This window comes from Folsomia candida, unplaced genomic scaffold (genome assembly GCF_002217175.1).
Source record: "Folsomia candida strain VU population unplaced genomic scaffold, ASM221717v1 Fcan01_Sc025, whole genome shotgun sequence".
Taxonomy (NCBI): Eukaryota; Metazoa; Arthropoda; class Collembola; order Entomobryomorpha; family Isotomidae; genus Folsomia; species Folsomia candida.
In genome coordinates, this window is record NW_019091217.1 from 855,853 (window position 1) to 876,981 (window position 21,129).

At 40.5% G+C, this 21,129-nt stretch overlaps 1 protein-coding gene and 2 non-coding genes across 3 annotated transcripts in view; 1 reads left to right on the forward strand and 2 right to left on the reverse strand.

Moving 5' to 3' along the window:
• The first annotated feature begins 4,150 nt into the window (after nucleotides 1–4,150).
• Trnal-aag lies at nucleotides 4,151–4,232 on the forward strand. Its single transcript has one exon. It is a non-coding gene; the product is annotated as a tRNA-Leu (tRNA).
• A 762-nt stretch (nucleotides 4,233–4,994) lies between these two features.
• On the reverse strand, nucleotides 4,995–5,076 carry Trnal-aag. Its single transcript has one exon. It is a non-coding gene; the product is annotated as a tRNA-Leu (tRNA).
• Nucleotides 5,077–8,654: 3,578 nt separating this feature from the next.
• LOC110859312 overlaps nucleotides 8,655–21,129 on the reverse strand; it is a 52,210-nt gene continuing 39,735 nt past the window's right edge. The window contains exons 7-10 of the mRNA XM_022108237.2: nucleotides 19,005–19,054; nucleotides 18,843–18,926; nucleotides 14,487–14,751; nucleotides 8,655–11,949 (exon numbers count right to left, since the gene is read on the reverse strand). Of these exons, the coding sequence (XP_021963929.1) occupies nucleotides 11,765–11,949; nucleotides 14,487–14,751; nucleotides 18,843–18,926; nucleotides 19,005–19,054 (584 nt within the window). The 3' untranslated portion in view covers nucleotides 8,655–11,764. The remainder of the gene's footprint in view (nucleotides 11,950–14,486; nucleotides 14,752–18,842; nucleotides 18,927–19,004; nucleotides 19,055–21,129) is intronic.

Below are 21,129 nucleotides of genomic sequence, written 5' to 3' on the forward strand. Positions count from 1 at the left end.
AATGCTTTTTTGCCTAAATTTGGTTCATTTTTCATTTCTCTCTTCCATAACACAAAGAGACTGGAACGAGTTTAAAATTAAGTTATTCATAGTTGGATGCGCTTATTGAAAACAAAAGGGACGTCTCCTCCTCCTCTTTTCCTCCTCCTTTTCTGAAATGCTGAGAGTTCATCATATTTTTTAAATCTCAACTTTTTGCGGATCCAACAAGCGTAAATCAAATACGTGTCTCGCTCACAGTGTGAGGTCAATTTTCGAAATTAGTCATAACTGGCACAAACCAATAGTCAAACTTTATGAAATTCTCGTGCGAATTTTCTCATGTGTTGTTTGCCTTCATAAACGTGACGGATAAGCTGTACCTAGCTCCAGATAACTTGGTTTATTCAACAACTCAACACCAGTAATTAAATAGTGTCCACATAAGTAACTGCTCGGAAAAAATCGTCTGATCCGCTGCTCCTCATTAAAACCAATTTGAAATTTAATGTCACAAACAGCTACTATGTAAGTATTGGAGAGGGAATGTTCTCTGCTTCGGTTTGAACACTTGTCCAAGTGGAAAAACTGCAGGAATCAGAGCGAAGCAAAGTAAACCAATAAAGTCGGGAACCCTTACTTAACTCTTTTTTGTTAGTTTTTCAACTTTGGACCTTGCAGTCATTACAGATTTTTTCTCCGACCCAGATCTCAAATTCAACATCCGCCGAAAATTTTAACTTTGTCCTTCAACTATGGAACCAATTGCAGCCAGCTCCAAAACTTCCCAGAGACGCAGAAGTGGAAATAAACGTCTGAATTTGCTGAGACTCTGGAAAGTCAAAAACCGGAAAGAAATCTGCATGACTGCTTTATCTCAGGAGTGTTTCATACAACCTGCGGATAAACTTTGGCTAGTTCTGTTCGAGTACAAAATTCATCTCCCTTTTACATGGAATCTAGAAATGCGAGTCAATGCACACTTCAACGAAGGTGGAAAGGTAAATACATTCCGTAAATGCTGTTCCATTCGAGTCCAATTCACAATTCGTCTGCCACTAAGGACATGCGGACAGTAAAAGTAAAAAAAAATACCTGCGAGCTCATTCGTTCGTTATCAACTACACTCTACAAACCTTTTCTATGATACGACTGAACACGTACGACTCAACGTGCACTAAAAGTTCGGCGTCAACGTTCGGATTTATTTTATTTCCTCGATATCTCGCTTCAATTTGCTTGCTTTGTTTACTTTTGAAGGATTTTGTCCTCGTTTCCTTTGAACATACATATATTTACTACGATTGAAAGAAATGTTGTTGATAATATTTATCTGTATTTAACAACCGTCCGAAGGGACAATAGACTTAACCACCATTTTTAAAGAATTGGTTACCATTGTCTCCTCGTTACCTAATGGTCGCTAGTCAAATTCGAGTGGAGACGACGCCCCACGTTAACAAGTAATTTCTGGAAGGACCACCAACCAAGGATCTCTTCCCACATCCACATCGCATTCCATGAAAAGTGCAGAATGGCGACAATGACAGAGTGCAATTCCCAAGCACAACAAGTCCACCAAAGCATAATCATTCATATTTCAACCAAACCCACGTACTTATCATCAAAGCAATACAAAGTTGCTTATCCAGTTTGGCAAACTCCGTGGAGTGGAGACGACGAGTGGGAAATAAATGTCATAACTCAAGAATCCGACAGTTTAATTTTCTTCGCCAGATTAAACCGTTTATCACCCATCAGAAGCAAATTAAACTCCTCCGTGGAGGAACAGCCCCCGGAACTCCCATCGAGCAACCCTTTGATTTCCAAGGATAACATCCAAATTGCTCGACCTACATTGTCTGTACAAAAGGTTGGATGATTGTCTCCTCAATTTTCTATTGTGACCATTTTTGACAAGGAGACCGTTGCCACAATGAGAGAAAGAAGAAAACGAGGAAAAATGTGACATTTCTGCTGTTGTACTAATGGCTCATCCATCGAGGCAAGAACCATGACGTATTTACGGACGTCCACTTTTTCCAACCACTTCAACCATACTAAAAGTGCCTCTCTTCCTACTACAACTCTTCACAGACTGCCAAATTGCTGAATAAATTACGATCTTAAAACTCCTACGCTATTGTGCAATTCGAGCGAGCCACAATAAGTGTAACTCGCTGTGGTGCATGCTTATACGGATGGATGAGTAACCTCACAAATGGAGACTACGCATACCAATAACTTGTTCTTCTTGGTTGAATGAATTGGACAATTCCACACATTCCATCCTTTCCGTCTTACATCGCTCCTCACTACTTTTGGCAACGTTTCCAATTCATTTAATTAAAACTGGGAGAGCCTTCAGAACAAACTACTAAATTCGGACTGGATGAAAAAGGGTTCGCCACTCACTCACATGAATTTCTCATTGAAACAAAATCATCCACCGTTGAATCTCAAAGTTACAAGAATTTCTTCAACTTTCAACATTTTCTGTGCATTGTATTTTCTACACAAGGACCAAATATTTTTTAAAGAATAAGGGACCCAGTATGTATTCCAACTTTCAAATCCAAGAAATTGTACCAGGATTAAATTTTGGCTAGAATCTAGTAATACAAAAGTAGTAGGAATATTAAATCCTACAATCCACAACTACGTACATGTGAACCGACACGGCGAGAAGTTGAGCACTTTTATAAATTTCAATTTATTATAGCTGTTGATTCAGCAGATTTGATCCATTGCATTTCTCCCTTGAGTGAATTGAGACAAAGCGGAAGGGAGAGAGGAGTAAAAGTCTTGGCTTGTGTCGTAAAATTAAATTTCATCTCGTGGTATAACAGTAACATATCCACAAGTCAACATCATCATACCGTCCACGCGTCCTTTCTCTCGTTTGTCCATTTCATTGGCCACACTGTCAAATTTTTGGAACCAAAACGCCCAGCGCCAAGTCAGGCAAGTGGGAACGAATAAAGAAAGCTTGGAGAGAGTCAAAGTCTTCAAAACTTCTTTGTTGATGAGAAACGTGGGTGGAGTGGACATGAATCCCGTGAATTCTGGACGGAGGACTCGGATTATTGTATATTCCAAGACTTAAAATAAAACCATATATAGAATTACCCCTTTGGCCAACGGAAATAGATATCACATGAGAGAAACACACAGATCCACTCATGTATTAATGTCCCTCACAAATCTACAGAATATTTTGTTTTCCTCTTTTGCAACATTTTATCTCAGAAGAAGTAGCCAACCTACGCACATTAGACATGAAAGTCTTTGTCATTTTTGGAAGACGAAAGAAAGAGATGAAATTGTGTATCTTTGTTGGAAGAGATGTATCTGTGCATGCATGTAAATGGATGACTGGCCACGGACAGTGGAGAAAGAAAGCTTATCGTGGGATGAATTTAATAGGGAGCATCTATAAAATTAGCTCTCACATCTGTGGATATGAATAATAGATACAATAAACATCAAGTATCAATAAATTAGGCTTATTTTATTTCATCGTCAGTAAGAAATGTTACATTTTGCTAATTATACATGTAAATTTGCGCAGGGCTAAAGCATGCGAAAATGGAAAGCTTATGGAGTGGGCAAAGCGAAGACAAAGGACGAACCAATTTCGGATCTCCTTTCTTTCGGACAAAACCACTTACTTTTCGGTTGCGCAACAAGAGATTGGATATTTTAAAATTGAATGTCAAGAGTCCAACGGTTTCCGACGAGGACTTAATTCCCAAGAGACGGTTAAATAAGAAAGGGAAATGAATACAAATCTCCTCCAATTCTTCTCGGAGTGGAGATTTTAGGATTTCGTAACAAATCTCTCCACATCTTCAATTCAATTGAATTTCATTCCTTGGCTAATAAAACACATATTTCATTCCGATGGCTGCTTTTTACATAAAACTTGCAGTTTTGAGATGTGCATGACAATGATTGATCGTACATCGCATCGTACTAATCCATACGTAACTATATCCACGTTTCTATGATGAATGTGTACGTTGTGTAATATGCATAACTGCATGACATGGATTGAATCGTGGCAAATTCACTTTACAGAAGGTCATCATGGTTTAGATAACCTGTGACGAAGGTTGATTTTGTTGCACCAGTTTAATCAACGACGTCTGTGGTGCGAGCATTATCCAACGGTAGCGTGGCCGAGAGGTCTAAGGCGGTGGTTTAAGGCACCATTCTCTTCGGAGGCGAGGGTTCGAATCCCTCCGCTGCCAGATTTTTTGCATTTTTACACCCAAACTATTACAACTTTTATATTTTTTAATAATTAAGACCCTGACTGGTTCTCAGAGGAGGCAAATGCATTTAAGATCCATTACACATGCTCCATCTTTCTGGGATGTAATGTGCATGTAACGTATACATAAAGTATAGACACAGATCACTCTACACGAATTATATAAGGGTCATATAATGTGGTCTCTCTCTCATGATAAGATAATTCAGGTATTGGTAAATGTATATGCCAATATTATCAAACACATGCATTGGTAGTTTAGCAAGTGTGTAGGATAGAAATTAAGTGTGACGCATAAGAAACCACAAAATGTATGAAAATATGGAATTATTTTTTGTCGTCTTGCTTACAATTTTGTATACACACAAGGCAGGGAAGAAGAGAATGCAGGAGAAAATAAGCTATGCAAAATGTTACAAGTTTCTAGTTTCAGGAATTTTTTCATGATTCACACACATCATGAATTTCACAAACATGTGCACATGTTTGTGAAATTTCACATATGTGAAATCCCCGTTTCCTACTTTAAGCTTCACTAAAACCATTTGATATAAATTAAAGCCATTCATTTGTTTAAAACTGTAGTCCATATAAAACACAATCCTGAAATATGTACATCAGAGTTTTAGCATGTGTAATGTATCTTAAGTGCATTTGCCTCCCCAGAGAACCAGTCAGGGTCTTAATTATTAAAAAATATAAAAGTTGTGATAGTCTGGGTGTAAAAATGCAAAAAATCTGGCAGCGGAGGGATTCGAACCCTCGCCTCCGAAGAGAATGGTGCCTTAAACCACCGCCTTAGACCTCTCGGCCACGCTACCGTTGGATAATGCTCGCACCGCAGACGTCGTTGATTAAACTGGTGCTACAAAAATGGAACAACAAACATGACACAAGTTTTTTTTTGCATAAGCGCTGGTTATCTAAACCATGATGACCTTTCGGCAATTTCCTGCAACTCCACTTTGACAAACAAAGTAATGTCTGAACAACACTAAAAATTAACAAATTTGAGAATCCATCTTCTCTACTCTATGTACGCAACATTGATAACGTTGGGTATGTACAGTTGGCGGAATTATATTACTAAAATCTGGACATCATCTACTTCATATACGCACAAGACCAGATTCAGAAGCCCATTTTATTATTCAAATCCCATGAAACGATAGCAAGCATTCCAATTCACCCTTCAAGGATTTAATTATTCGTTTATGGACTCTAAATCCAGTCTGTCTGTATGCTTATTCCCATTGAAATGTAAGGCAACGTGGGCACGGAAATGGTCCTAATTCAGCATCAAATAAACAGAGACTGAGACGATTACTTTCTGGGAAATGGGAGCAGCAGAGTGCAAAGTTTCTGTTGGAGGAGTGGATTTGGGTTGATGATTGAGATATTTATTTCAACAAAACTGGAATTTCGAGATTCTGGCACACATTCCAACATCATCGACTCAGGTTCCTCTCCACGACGTAGTTCTCGCAGCAGAGTTGTGATGATGATACAGATCATCATCATCGCCCTGACAAGAAAATGAGACAAGTCTGAACTGAATAGGTCTGATTACGAAATGTGGCCCATATAATATCGCTCATAATTTCTGCCCGTGGTGGTGGTTATCATAAATTCCACAGTGTTGATGTTGTGCAGAACAACGCAATTAAGGTGAATTTTGGAATGCACGTTGTCATATTTCTTCTCCGCATATACGGATTAAATATGGACATGTCTGACTTGGCGAGAGGATGGGTGTGTAGTGCTGACTGGAGCAGGTGACAAGGTGAAAGCACTGATACACATTTATTTGCACACTGCCAAACATTTACAACAGTGAAAGTCGTACCCACCGCGGCGCGTGGTGTTTCTTCATTACGGACACTACTTTTTGTACCCTCCAGGCGCTGATTATAGTGAAAGTGTCGCCATGTGCCAATACCATGAATCGAATGACAATCGAAGACTGATGACTTTTTGGCATCATCCCCAGAACCACTTTCCGTCCTGGGAAGAAATTGGAATCAACTCTCATTTTCAGGAATGACTCGCAGGTTAAAGGACCATAAAGTTGCTCAAAATCACACATTTTGCCCTTTATGAGTTGTAGACACGATCAGAAATGTTAAGATGGGAATCGAAATCTGGACTCAGCCTGGCTAACAAACAACGCAATTTTTGTTGACGCGACTTTGGGTGTCATGTGTCAAATGGATGGAACATGTTTTGTGTCCAAATCCGAACTACAGCCACATTTACATTGGAAATTACCAAACAGTGTTTGGCCGATTTCACGAAAACTCTATATTTTTCGTACCAAAAGAGAGCTACATGGAAGAGGAGGAAATGTCCAGAGCAACATCCCGGTCCACGTTTTGTACATTCTCCGCGAGTAATATGAAGAATTAACTTAACTCGACCAAAAGGGATAGCCTTGCACATCGGATAGAAGATATGTACATGCGTCTATGGTGATGATAAGTATACGGAGCGTAGGATTCTACACGGAAAGACAGGATTCCACCCTGTAATACACGCGCTTTCTCCTAGTATTTTTGGAAAAAGAAAAAATTTATTCAATCCCCTGCATCCACAAATAATGGGATCAACCACGGCGGACACCAAGGGGCTCAAGACGGGCATAATTTATTTGTTGATGTCGTGGTTGATGGCTGCTCCTCGAGGTCATGATGTGAGAATTTGAGAATAATGTGTTACAGATGAGATGATTGTTATGCAGTGGAAGGCTCGCTCGGTTTTCGCTGCTTTTCTCCAAAACGAAGTAACATTTTGCTTTCTCTCGGTGGATTTGTTTGTAGTTTGTGCGGCGGGTGGTTGTATGCGGTCTGGTGTGGGCAGCGTTAGTGGTGTCTGAATTTCGAATCGGAATTTAGTTACCACACTACACATACAACAGCAGACTAGGAATTGGACATGTTGGGAGGAATTAGGATGACGACGACGATAGAGTGCCGACGAGCGGCGGCGGCTGCTGCTGCTGCTGCTGCCAGTGCTGTTGGCCAGTTTGTGGCAGAATTCCACAAATTTACTAGTCCAACCAAAGTCCAGTGTGGTCTGCACTCTCTCCAGAGTTTGCTTTATTCCTTTGAGCAAGCTCATTAGGTTTCGGATCAAAGTCGCTTGTATGTGGGAATCAGCAACAAATAAACTCCAGAGCATTATAAATACTTGACGATGGACACACACAGAGAGTTATCAAAGTGTCGATAAGTAAGACAGCTTAAGAGTTAAACTGCGAGCATGTCCAGAATCTACATTTACTGGTGCACCTCAACTTACTCTACATTTTGTTGATGATGGTCAACGGTTCCTGGTGTGGTTTCAGGTTTCATTCCCGTTTCAGGCCCTTTTATTTCTGGGTTATGAGATCGTGCAAGTAGTATTGAGAATTGTGTGGTTCATGCTGTTATTCTATGTAAATGCTGACGTGCACATATTTCTGCATTTGCGAATCTTCAAGGGCATTTTGATAAATAATTTATAACTGGACCCGACAACATTTCCGAAAAAAATTCACATTTTTTATAAGAACGAGGAAACCCTACACCGATTGATTGTATTACAGGCAAGTTATTGGATTTCCTCTGAATTGGAAGACGGGTTGGCTGGCGGAATATATCGAATGTATTTCTTCCCAGTTGCATTAAATGTTAAATGTCGGCAGTAAAAACTACAATCCAATCAACTCACGAGGGAAGCTACGTTTAAAGTAAATCTTGGAAACGTGAAAAGTTCCGACTTCCACCTCCCCTTCGCACCATTACATTTGAAATTTTGGTGTTTTATGCCCATCACGGGATGTTTCCTATTCCCACACCTATTTCTCCACCCCAACTGCACTCCCATCCATGCACACTCCACAAAAAAATCTCATTGTTTCCTGGGTCATGTTGTAAAAGAAAAATTACATTTTTGACTCCTGTTCAGAAAGCAAAGTGCAGACGATTGGAATGTGTAAACTCACTTTTACTCTCCGCTGATAACCCTTCACTTCATTTTCTTCCTTGATAATCCTGCCCCAAGACAGGATTTGAGCAATTGAGGCTGAAAAATTAATGTTGGGGAAGGAATGAGGGCGTCCATGTAACCAGGCGAGAAGAAGAGGAAGTGGTGCTGCATGATGATTTACTTTGTGATTAATCCTGTCGCTCTCCATGATTTATTCGCTGGGTGAAAGTTCAACAGTCCACGCCTCGAAATTTTTACATGCTTCAACAAAGTTGGTGAAAAAACTGGTTTGAATAATTCTCTGGCAGGTTTTCAGTCATTAAATTTGGTGAAAGTACATAAAAGTAAAAAAGGTTTTTGTAAACCGTTAAACGACATTTGCAATTTGTCCTTATTTACGTGATGAAATGAAATATGTAAAAATTTCTTTAAATTCCACATCGATTTTTAATGAATAGACTTTATTATAGTTTAGCATACACGATTGTTTTGTTTCAGTTTGGAATACAGGTTAAAAACTTACATATTGTATCGGATAATGTTCTACTCTACTCGACGCGACGGTAAAATTAAATCCAGGACAGCGAGATCAGAATTGAGTACGTCTCTACTAAACTACAAACTTATATGAATTTATTTAAGCATATTATAAAACCTATAACAAAGATATCAACATTTATCCCGTCCTCGTCCCTCCGTTCCGCAAAGATCAGAAATAATAACGAGAAACAAGTCACCAACTGCATGCTGCACAAACATGTATAATTTTGGGCCATTCGTAAATACAAGTATGAGTAGTACATTCACAAATTAGGTGCAACACTGTATAAGAGTTATAATCATCAATATTATGAACGACACGAATTTCGGATTTTGATTAATAGTCGGCTATAATGGGAGCAGTTTAGTTAACTCATCCATAAACTATGTACATACATCGTTAGAGAAAATAAGTCTCGCTTTGTCATCGCCACCAGTCATTGTGTGTGACACAGTAGACGCGTTCAATTTCATTAGTTTGATGGGAATTTGGGTCGACGGGAGTCAGCGGTGTGCTATTACCTACAACAAATAAATTCGTGGCGTTCTATTTATCTGTCATGTACATTCATATAGGTTCGTCCACATCAACTAAATATCTATACACGGCGTGGTACACACACATACATACTCGCTTTACATACTTTTCTTTCACCTAATATTAATACAGTTCATACCCTCGTTTGATTCATGCACACGACGTCTAGCCTTATCGTATCACACTGGTCGGAAATCGAAAATGCTGTGCAATAATGAAATGCCAATTGGAACCCAGGATTTACCTATGTAGCTATTGATTTAATTAGACGAAAAATCTCTAATTTATTTTGAAGCTAGTGTATTTAGTAAGTTTCAACTTTCTCAAAATCAAAATAAACCTCTACATGTTTGCTCAGATATTTAAATGTAGGTCAAAAAGACTTGATTTTAAATTGTGTATGTAGTTAGTATTTAACTCTTTTACTGAGGTAGATATTTATTTCAAAATAGATTGTCTGGCCATTCTTGTCATCAGCATTTTCGATTTCTGACCCGTGTCCATCCATCCAGACATACTCACTCACTCACACACGACCATTACATTGTGCATACATATGTAGCATCTCACGCGATTACGATTCGAAACACGGATCACCACTTTAGTTTTTACGCTAAAATTACAGGATACAAACAATGTACGTAACTAACATATTCCCTTTTGCAGTGTTTTTCAGATTTCGTATGTATTTTATACAGACTAAGAATTACAAGTATTATCTACACATAGAGCTACACGCTTAATTAGATTTGACTCGCCAATGACACCGTGTCGAGTTCAGAGACAATTAATTACTTCGTGTCCTCCTGGAGCCCATGAATGAGCATGATTTTAATTAATGAATATTTAGTCCTCCTTCTTTTTACTCTGGATATCAAAAGCACTGTACACACAATATTTACAAGAAAATTTTGATAGACTTTTATTAACGCAATAATAAAACAACTTCTTTTTTAACCTCCGAACTGGGTTTCATGCATATGAAACTTTCCTATAAGGTAGCACCACAGTGTATTTACTACATATACCAGAGAACGACATGTATGTATGCATACCTTATAATTTCAGAAATACAGAGCGTTCTGTTTGCTGCTCCAATTAAATTAAACCCTCACAGATTGTCATCTCCAATTTAAATTGAAGTTAGCCAAGTTGTACTGCTTTGTTGAACAGAGGCTGACTGAGAATCGTTTCATTTTCTCCTTGTAAAACCCATCGCTTAGTATGAGACGTCACTCTGATGCGAAGAGACGAGAGAACATCGTGCCGAACTTGTGTGGGGCTGGATTGGCGACCATTTTACAAGGATGCAATTGCTGCTGTCGTAAGATTATCCCAAAGATAAGTGCCAATTTACTGCAGTGGTTTTAGAGAAATTTACTACAAGCAAACACTGCATTCTTCTTCCACTGCACTGCACTGATTCCCAGCAAGTGTTCGAGTAGTGAAAGTGGATGTTGATGTAGTGAGGTAAAATGTTTGCTCAGTTTATCCTGCTTACTTACTTGCCTTGGTGTTCTCCTTTTGGTTTGGTTGGAGCTGTTGGTGGTCGTTAGTATGCAGGGATGGTGGCAACAGGCAGGGCGGAGAAGAAGAAACCGACAGTTCTGCCGGCTCCTATTTATACCAACTTTCACCACCACGTCGTTTCCTAATCGTATGCACGGGGCGTTTCTCCTCCTCGACACTCCATTCTTCTCTCCGAATTACAATGGACGCTTCGTTTGATTCCAATCTTTGCCCAAGAAATTAGACAGCCTATGACTACGCCAACCCGAGGAGCACATCTTATCTGGGATTTGTATGCACCACTGTTCTTCAAAGTGCTCAAGTTATTAGATCACGTTGTTAACACTGTGGTGGAAGATGAGTCTTAATTCGGGCCGAGTGGAGTTGCTCTGCTCTCCGAGACGACAATAAGGACAACAATGGTCAACATTTTAGTTGATTCAAATAATTGAAATCTTACAGATCCTAATCTTAAATCGGGGAAAACGTGCTACCCAAAACATTCTCAAGTTCACCCAGTCTTCCTTCACCGTCTTCTTCTTCTACAAGATCACACCACGACATTTATTATCTTATAAACACATAGTACTCACTTATACGAAACTGCACGTTCACCTTCTCCTCAACGTCGTCACGCTATTACACAGAGGAAATTATTTCATAGTTTATGTACATGTACTTGGGAGTAATACAGGATTTAGTTTCTGTGCAGAGAACGACACGAGAGAAAATAGGGGAGCATGAGAATTGAGAATTATTCTGACATTGGGAAACTCCTCATCACTTTTGGTATAGCATTTCCTCGAGTGGTTGTCGGTGAACGGGTTCCTCCGTCTCTCCCGCAGTCACAAGTAGTAAGTAAGTATGGTTTGGGTATAAAACACATCGTCCACGGATAAAAATTAGTTAGTACCATTTTCCTCTAGCCTATGGAGTAGTAATTTGTGAACTGGATTCTATCTGGATCTGCTGGAAGAACTCGAGAAGGAGGATGAGATTGAGTAGGTGTTGAAGACGAAGCCTAAATTTATGAGAAGAGCCGCCAAGACTATGCTCTGGACAGCAGCAGCTCCCGTGCAGATGGACGATGACGTTGAAGAAGATGCGTCTGAAACTTGGTTGGGCAGACCGCTTGCAACAGCTGAAAAGAAAATAGAATTGGACACATTCAAGTATCGGACAAGCACATTCTGCAGACAGTTATTATATCATCCACTACTTTCTTTCTACGTGGAACTACGCGGCAGGGCTGCTCAAAGAACTGGATGGTTTCTCCCAAGAAATTATGACAGTCCACGAAAGGTTTTGTGGTTGGTTTGTAGAATTTGAGACATAAACATGAACATTCGCAACTTTCTCAGACTCTCTCGTTTTCAACCTGTGAAGCAAACTCTGTCTGCTCATCTCAGTTGTGGGTCGTCGTTTTTTTTGTACCACAACTTCCACCCGAAATGTGTTTACTTTTCCAGTGTAATTTCCAGTATGAAGTATTGATCGTCAATCGCTAAATGCCCTGTCTGTCCGACCTGTTTTGCTCCTGTGGTTCAACTTTGAGCCATTCTTGACGTATAAACATCAGCACATTGTGAGAAAGGAAAAGAAAGTTCCCTTTGACATGCGAAAACATCGTAAAATATGAAACAAGAAATCGTCAGGTGGTGTTCCACAATAAATACGAAATGCGAAATAGGGAGAAACAGTTCAACATAACAAGTACTGAGAATGAGCGGCTAAATATTGAACGGCTGATGGGCTTCTATATCTTCGGTTCTATTTTCAATTTCACCTTGAAATTTTGAAGATTGGTAGACAGCTTAGGCGACATTATTGGTTTTAAATTTCAATTAAATAGTGTCAACAACGCCCGAGATATTTGTGTCAGAACAAAAGTCGCTAAAATAAGTTTTCCAAAACTGCACAATTTTTTATGCTTTCTTTTTCTTATATTTTTAAAACTCTGAAAAAATTAATTTGATGTGGGTGGTATAAATACTTTGCCTGGCTTTCATCCTCAAAATTTGGAACCGAAATTCCAACCCGTTTCGGAGATATTCAAGATTACAAACGTTCATTATTTAGCAAATCAATCTCACAAGGGACACTCACGACCTGTCGTTTGAGTCCAGAGTACCCACTATGTTTTTTAGAATCTACTAGGACCCCAGATGAAGGATCCATTCATATTTCCGTGTAAAATTCATATTTGGCGCCATGGCGTGGCGCCAAACTTAAAAATTTGCATTTTCGACCAACTTCAAACCCCCATAACTTTTGCATTTTATGTCGGATTTTCAAAATTTTATGCTTAAAATGATCACAAAAGTCGAAATTTTTGACAAAAAAATAAAAATAAAAAAGTTTCTAATTTTTGCAATATTTTTAGGATTTTTTCGACGAACCCCCATTTCGAAGAAAATTACGAAATTTTGCGAAAAGTTAAAAGCGATAATTTTAGAAAAAATTTCATGGAATAAGAAAGTTGAACTCTTTGTCATGATTTTTGCCAAAAATTTTGAAAATCCGTCCAGGATTTCAAAAGTTATGGCGGTTTCAAAAATAAAAACATTCAATTTTGGCGAATTTGGCGCCACGCCACGTCGCCAAATATGAGTTTTACACGGAAATATGAATGAATCCTTCATCTGGGGTCCTAGTAGATTCTAAAAAACATAGTGGGTACCCTGGACTCAAACGACAGGTCGTGAGTGTCCCTTGTCAGTACAAAAATACACCGTTGTGTGAAAACAAAAACGCCTTTCTTGATCTCGTCAAAATGCGACCCTTTCTTTTTCAGGGCTAAAATCAGAATGCATACAAAGCAGGTTTCGACACAGCTAATAAAATCTATATTTTGATTCAGATGCAAAAACTTTTAAATTGCGACAACCTGACCGAACGAGGGCCTATGCAAACTCGTATTTGGGATTCATATGAATCTATGGAGATTTGCAGACATTGCCATTTGCAACCCAGGCTGTTGGAGGATGGGGAAAGCTCAAGAAAGGGAGTGAACGAGAGCTGATTGTTGAGCTGGTGGGAGGGAAACGAGGGATGGCGAGAATGGAAAATGGGAAAACTTTGGTGGCGAAAGGACTGATGAATGTAAATAAATTTGATGGGATTTTCAGGAAGAGTGGACATGAACCTATGTACGTACGTAGAGTATAGCATAGCAGTGAATTGGGTGCAAAGACCTATCCAGTCGTGTCGCTGCTGGGTGTGCTACATAAACAACTATTACTTGACGACCCAAGGAGGTCGGTTCCCTGGCTGCCTGCTAAATGGAGAACGACTGCTATGCTTCACGTCCCCATTAAACCCTTGTTTGTTGATGTTGAATCAGATTCGATTCTGGATTAGGTTCTGACCAAATGTCCAAGAGACATAGCCGACTTGGGGAGCAGCAAAGACGAAGATGAAGAGAAGTGGGTGAATGGAACGTGTTTAGCCAAATCTCGTTATTTTATGCAACGTTACCCACTTTCTCCCTCCTCGCTCTCTCTCTTTTCCAGTAGTGAAACTCGGAAATTGAGTAAACTAATCCAACAAATCTAAATCTAGTGAGCTCAAAACTTTCACTCTTAAGTAGATGACGACAGAGTTGTTGTCCGCCGAGTTGATTGTGCAACTTTGGGAAGGAGAAAGCATGCAAGAAGTGGGAACGTATTTAGTACTGACCTGGATTGTGCAGTCCTGCTTCCCTGTTGTTCCCTGACGCGTCTTTCGACCCCGCTTTGACAGAGGCGGACCTTGGCTTCTCCTCGTCAATTTGCACCTCAGCAGACCTACGGTTGACGGAGAAAACACTCCCGACGCACTTTAACTTTAGGCGTCCTCCGCGAAAGCTGTTGGCGTCTGTGTCCATCTCCACCGTGGATTTTACCCAGTTTCCCCCCTGACCGTCAATGAATAAGGGTGCGTCGTGGATGAAGTGAGGCTTTACCTGAAAGAACAAAATTGGGTTATTTATACTCATTCGTGTCCTGGGTGTTATTTAGATTCCTTCCATTTGGGACTGAAATTTCGGAAGTTGGATCCAAATAAACTTTCACCTTTTGTGTCACCTTTTTGATTAAGAAATAAGGGAAAGAGATGCCAGAAATGAGAAAAGAAAGTGCAAAAGAACGTAGCAGAAAGGAAAGACAGGCAAAAAAGAACAAGTTATTATGCAGCTTGGACTTTTTCAAGGGAAAAATTAGTCAAAATCTGTACAATTTTCCGCAGTATATGAACATATAGGAGTATTATGCATGCATGTATAAGATTTCTGGTTGACTTTAACTTGTGGGTGCTTGGCATGCATCCGGTAAATCCAATTTTCCTTCCCCAACTTGTGATTACCTTGGGAAGCAAGGAGATTTTGCGAGCAAGTGAAAGTTAAAGATTATAGAATTTCAAGGAGTTGAGCTCATTTTCTCGAGCCAAAGAGTATTTTGAAACCCGCTAAGTAAATACAAAGTCTCAAGTCCACTTCAAGAAGTGAGATCCTCTCCGTCGAGATTTGGGGAGAATACGGTTTCAGGCGTTTTCAGTTTCGCCACATGTTTGGGGTTTGCAAAATCGTGGAAAGATTCATAGCTCGTTGCGAATTATGAAATGGATAACAGAGTCGCACCACGTTCCAAGTTATTTATCGGAACAGGGTTCGCGTTCGACGGTGACGGCACAAATGGTTAGAATTACTCGCATGAAATCTGTGAAGGTCCCAAGAAGACTAAAGAGAATGCGCCTCTTGAGAGATCTCATGTTTTCTCCCTTGTTTCGCTCTCTCTTTCTTAAACTTTGCCATAAAGCTCAAGAGTCAGAGTCGAGTTTAAATCTCTGCAACAACTTTAACGGCTAAGAGAAACATGCTCAAATGTAAGAAATCTTGTGACTTCGTCCACCTGGTGATTTCAATTTGGTTCATCTAAAACAAATTTGTGTAATAACCCGCAGAAAACGGCCTTCCTAATTCCATGAACATTTTTGACTGCTCAACTTATACGTTCTTATTCGTATTCATGTACGTGTATATAAGTTACGAATCCTGGACGCAATTACAGGCAACGGAATCTACTTACTGCGTATGTCAGACTATTTATAGCTCAAATAAAATACGATACCATTACGACAGTGTTATTAAAGCTTCCAAATATTTTGGTTGCACAACATCCCGTCTCTCAATGCTGAGCTTCATCACTAAAAAAATGCAATTTACTTGTTTTTCTGATGTCGCAAAAACAAAAAAAAAACTTATCTAGACTAAACAGTCCAACGCAATATGCAATTTCATGAATATTTCACAAAGTCTGCGACGTTATTGTAGCGTTGGGCTACGGAATTGTTATTTTTTAGTGCAAACAAGGAATGTGAAAACACAACACTCCAAGTTCAGGCTGTATTTCAGCATTTTTCATTCGGAAAGGCGCATCCAATAATGCCAGTGAAAGTAGGAATGTGTGAAAGCAAATAAAAATATTCAACCCTCCAACGAAGGTTACCCATCAGTTCATTTCCTTTCCCGAACAACGCACAAAGTTGCATCCACCGTGTGTACACAGTCACTGGCTTTCGAACCGAGTGAAGGGTTGGAGGACGAGGAGAAGAAATTGTTTAAATCTAAATCAGATAGAACGTATTGCGTACATATTGTTTCTTGGTTTCATATTTTTTTATATTCTCGCCAGACCAGTATCGTCAATCATGGGAACAAGTGGTGGTTGGTTCCGTTTGGATTTTTGAGCGTGCATGGGGAGAAGAAATTGGAAACCGGTGAAGTGCGAGCGCCTGGTTGCCACCAACAGCGTACGTCTTCGGAAGGGGGAAGGAAAACGTAAGCTGTACACGGTTGTACTTGGTATGTGGATTGCGGCGGCGGGGATGAGAGCCCTGGGGATACATTTGAAGACACATGCTGTATTTTGAAAGGCTCATAAATCTGATTTTCGGATGAGGCCGCTAACTAAAGAAGATTCAAAACCGATCAGACGTAGAACAAGTCCTACGAGCAGCAGCACTGTGTGTACGGCTACATGTGGATTTAGATTCGAGGGAGATCACGTCAAAAGTAGCACACACGAATGGTGAACCCTTCTCATTCGTAGACATGGAAGACTTTATAGGCTAAAAAATACAGCTTACATACTTTCCCTCGAGAATTTAAGACTTGTGGCACAAAGAAAATACTTGGTTTTCTAAACTGGTGCACATATTTTTATCCATGGCACGTATATAATTATGGCCACTAGTTAAAATTGTGGATGGCAAATATTCAATCAAGTTTGCTTTCGCTTTTGACAGTGGAAGGGCTTGATACGTATGTCAATAAAGTAAATACATGTAAATACACCGTACAACTAAAGACTTGCGATTATGAATGGAAATTTAACCTTCGTTGCTTACATAAAGTTGCGTACCAAGATTCTACTCGCTCCAAAAACGCATTTTATAGGGAATGCTAAAAATTTGCCAATGAAATTCTAGCCTTCGTCTGATAATCTTTCTAAAAACCTGGGGGGCACGGGTCCCATGATTATGATCTGAATTGTGCAACTTTCCCCCTTGAGGATCGCCATCAAACTTGAAAAACTATATATGTACACAGTTATACAATGACGGCCATTTTACGCAAGAAAGGCTTACGTATGTTAAATATTTATTGCACTCGCATAACAATGCCTTATGAAATATAGCAAGTGCAAAGGTCGGTGTTGGTAGTTGCTCAAGACTGGCCTAATTTTTAGCCATAACTCGACTCCACGTCCACAAGTGTTTTGGTCTACATGATGAAAATCTCTGGGTCTGACGCAGAGTGATTCGGACGATACATTTCCGCCTCTAATTTTATTTAAGCTGGAGAAAGATGGAGTCACCGAGCGGACCAGGACTAATCTTGAGAGAGAGAGTCAAGTCAGTCATCTCCAAGATTTAGATGACTCCTCACAACCCCGGAGGAGGAGATGTTGCGGATTGGAAGGACGGGTGATGGGCTGGCAGTGATATATGCATTATTAGATTGGGCCCTGACTGCAGTTTTATCTCGGAGGCAGCAAGGTAGAAGAAGTAGAAGACAGAATAAATCCACAGACTTAAGACGGGCGAAATTGGGGAAAGGCTGATGAGTAATTGGCTCTGAGGGAGTCTAAACCCCGGCTGCTTTCTCCATCTGTCTCTCCAAATCCAACGCCAACTTCCGTCTCCTTAATACGCCACCAACTCAAAACCAAACTGATGGAGCTGCCCCACTTTCTTCTTGGGGGACTTTTACTCGCAACTAATGCCTCCTTCTCCCCACCACCACCGCAGCTTTGTCTCCCGCTCGAGATTGTTGTTCGGCCTATCCATGGGTACCTACATATGGGGCAGCAGCATCAGTGCGAAAAGACCAAAGCCTGGTGGTCAGGTTCATATAAACCCTCTCAATTTTGTGTACTCTAATAATTTGCACTGCCGCTTGTCCTCCTTTGTTAAAGTCAACATATTTGGGACACAACTCTCTCCACCAGCAGACTTTTCGAGGACTTTGGCCAATGTACGAGCTAAATTGTGAAACCGAAAATTATGGAATGGACACAAAGCAAATGATGCCACAACTTTGCGAGAGTTGCATATTTGGTCCCACCACCAAAAAGTCGAGTCAACACATACGTCCTCTTCTTATTTGGGAGTAGGAAGGTCCGGAGAGAGAAAGTGGGGAGAGATGCTCCAAATAAAAGACGTATGGTGCTCAGTTAAGTGGTACAAGTGAAGTTGAGCCAACACAATGTCCAACAACTATCACTAACTATGATCTAAGATACAAAGAACGAGAGTTGGACAATGTCCTGCTTGCTCGGGAGAAAGTGGTTCAAACTTTTCGAACATCTCTCTGCACTCAAGGAGGACTCAATATAAGGGCGACTTAAGAAGATGTTGGTGCGGTCTCTGAGTTCATGCAGGAGGAGGATTCCGAGTGTGCTGGCTAAGTAAAAAGTTTCTTTGCGACGACAAAAGTTGGGAAAGTTGGAGAAGAGAGCGAGCGGTAATAGCGGATCGGTAGCTCCTTGTGGTTACCTGCACGTTATTGATGAACCATGAAATATTCGCAGCTGGGCGAGTCGGTCCAAAACTGCAATTAGCTCGAATCCTCTCACCAACCTATTAATCAACAACATTCATCAGCATATAATTCTTTTCAGGCGTTGTTAATACAAGTTTAAGAATCGAATTATTTACTTCGTAGCGATTCTTGCCCGGCTCGATAAGTGGAGGATTTTCTGTAAACTCTAAAAGGAACAGAAAAAAGTATGGTGTAATCAGTCACTTACTTCTTAACTTGGTTACTTTGTCCTTTCTCATAGGTAATTGGCAGAAATAAAATCACAAAAGTCACGACCACCAACACCACCACCTACGTTGTCATCATTAATTCCAATCCATTTCAAGTACAAACTCCTTTTTACCCAAAAATGCACATAAAATAGCGTCGTAGTGAACTTAATCATTCTGTGCATGCTTACCCATATTACTCACGATAATAATGCTCAAACAATGAGTCCACTTTCACTACGTGTGCTTAAATATATGGACACACACGCTACGATTGTCCGTGAATTTTTATATAGAATGATCACCTATTGCAGATTAAATGCATAGCACATATTCCTCGTGTACCGGAAAGGAGCGATATTGTGCCAACAATCTAAGGGTGAGTAGGATCAAAGATGTAAATTGAATTACATGGACTTTCTCCGGGGTGAATGAGGCCTTAGATTTAACTTCATGACACATTAAATTTCACTAACGCAGCCGAGGGAAGGTTGGACATGGCATTAGGAGCACGGGCGAGAGGTGGTCCGTGTACGCGGTATTGACGAGCAGAGAGAGAGAAAGAGAAAGTGTGCCCACCAGGCTCACCGTAAACTAGAGCAGATCCTGAAATCTGTAATGTAAGTAACATGCTAACACAAGGCAGCATAAGTTAAAGCACTTTGCACTATGCGGAAACTGCAAATTGGTTTAGTATTGGATTTCCGCTCGCTGCTTTTATCTCTTGGCCCAAGGCTTCCAAAAGTCAGTGGCTCTCCTCTCTTGTTGAATACGCGGTCTCGTTCGCTGCCCTTCACCACCAACCACACATAACAAATCCTCACATATGAAGTGCTTCTCGGCATAAGCCTCCATACGTAGGAAACTCACTCCACGTACGTACCTATGTGCTTGGACATTGGGAAGGAAACCGCACGTGGAAAAAACAGCAGCGGCAGTTCTGATAATGGAATGGTTATGCCTCGAAAATTCATAACTTGCTTCAAGACTTTTTAAACATTTGGTTTTTTTGAACCCTGAATGTAAGTACCGCACACGGAACATGCCTGAGGTAGTTTTCGACCAACGACAACAGCTGCGAAAAACGTGTATGCATATGACTAGCACATATGTAGCTGAGTATAATACGTGTGAGTAGTTGGTGGTGAAAGCAGGGATAGAACGGAGTGCGTGGGGGCAGAGAGAGAGGAATCGCAATTTAATACAATATCCTGCATGGGAGGAGCGGAGTGGATGTGGTAAACAGGAGAAGATTTCATATTTCTCAGTGCTCAATGCCCCATTAACTGGCTTCATCCCTCCCTAATGTCATGTAATGTAGGTTGCTGAGGTGAACTGTACCGTGTCGTCGTGTAGTCACAAGAAGGGCTCCATGGAATTGATGCCAAAACCATCATCGTGCACACACACATACCGTCGGCGTGGAGAGAGGAAGGAATGGCACATTTTATCAGGACGAGCAGCAGCAGCAACAGACAGACTCCCACATATTCCCCGTTTCCGTCTCCGTCTTCTGATGAGTATTTCCATTCTTTCCATCCTTGTGAAACTTTTTATTTTATAAACTTCAATAAAATCTCGAAAGTCACCGACCGACACCGCCATGAAACGTTTTAGTGTCGCCTACTTTGAATATTCCGAGGTTTTTCTAGAGACCCACTCGAGCTGGAGGAGGCGAGTCGGAAATATGAGGACGGTTTATGCATCCAGCTTAATAAAAGTAGTTTTGGGTTTTAAAGGCTTTATTGAATCGCCAACTTTGCATGTGAGCTCAGAAGGAGGATGTAAATATTATTGCCCTCATCCAGTTATGGCACAAATGTTGGGTGGTGGTTTCCTTTCAAACCGGCCTTCATAATCCTGCACGGCTTACGTATTAAATTAAACCGCAGCTCTTTCCTACGTACATGGAGATGGTCGTTACGCCATGAATCCTTCTGGGAGGCGGGTGACGACACTGCATATTTACTCCGTCTACATACTGATACATACATGTACATATGTGCACCACGTTAGGTCACAATAATTCTGG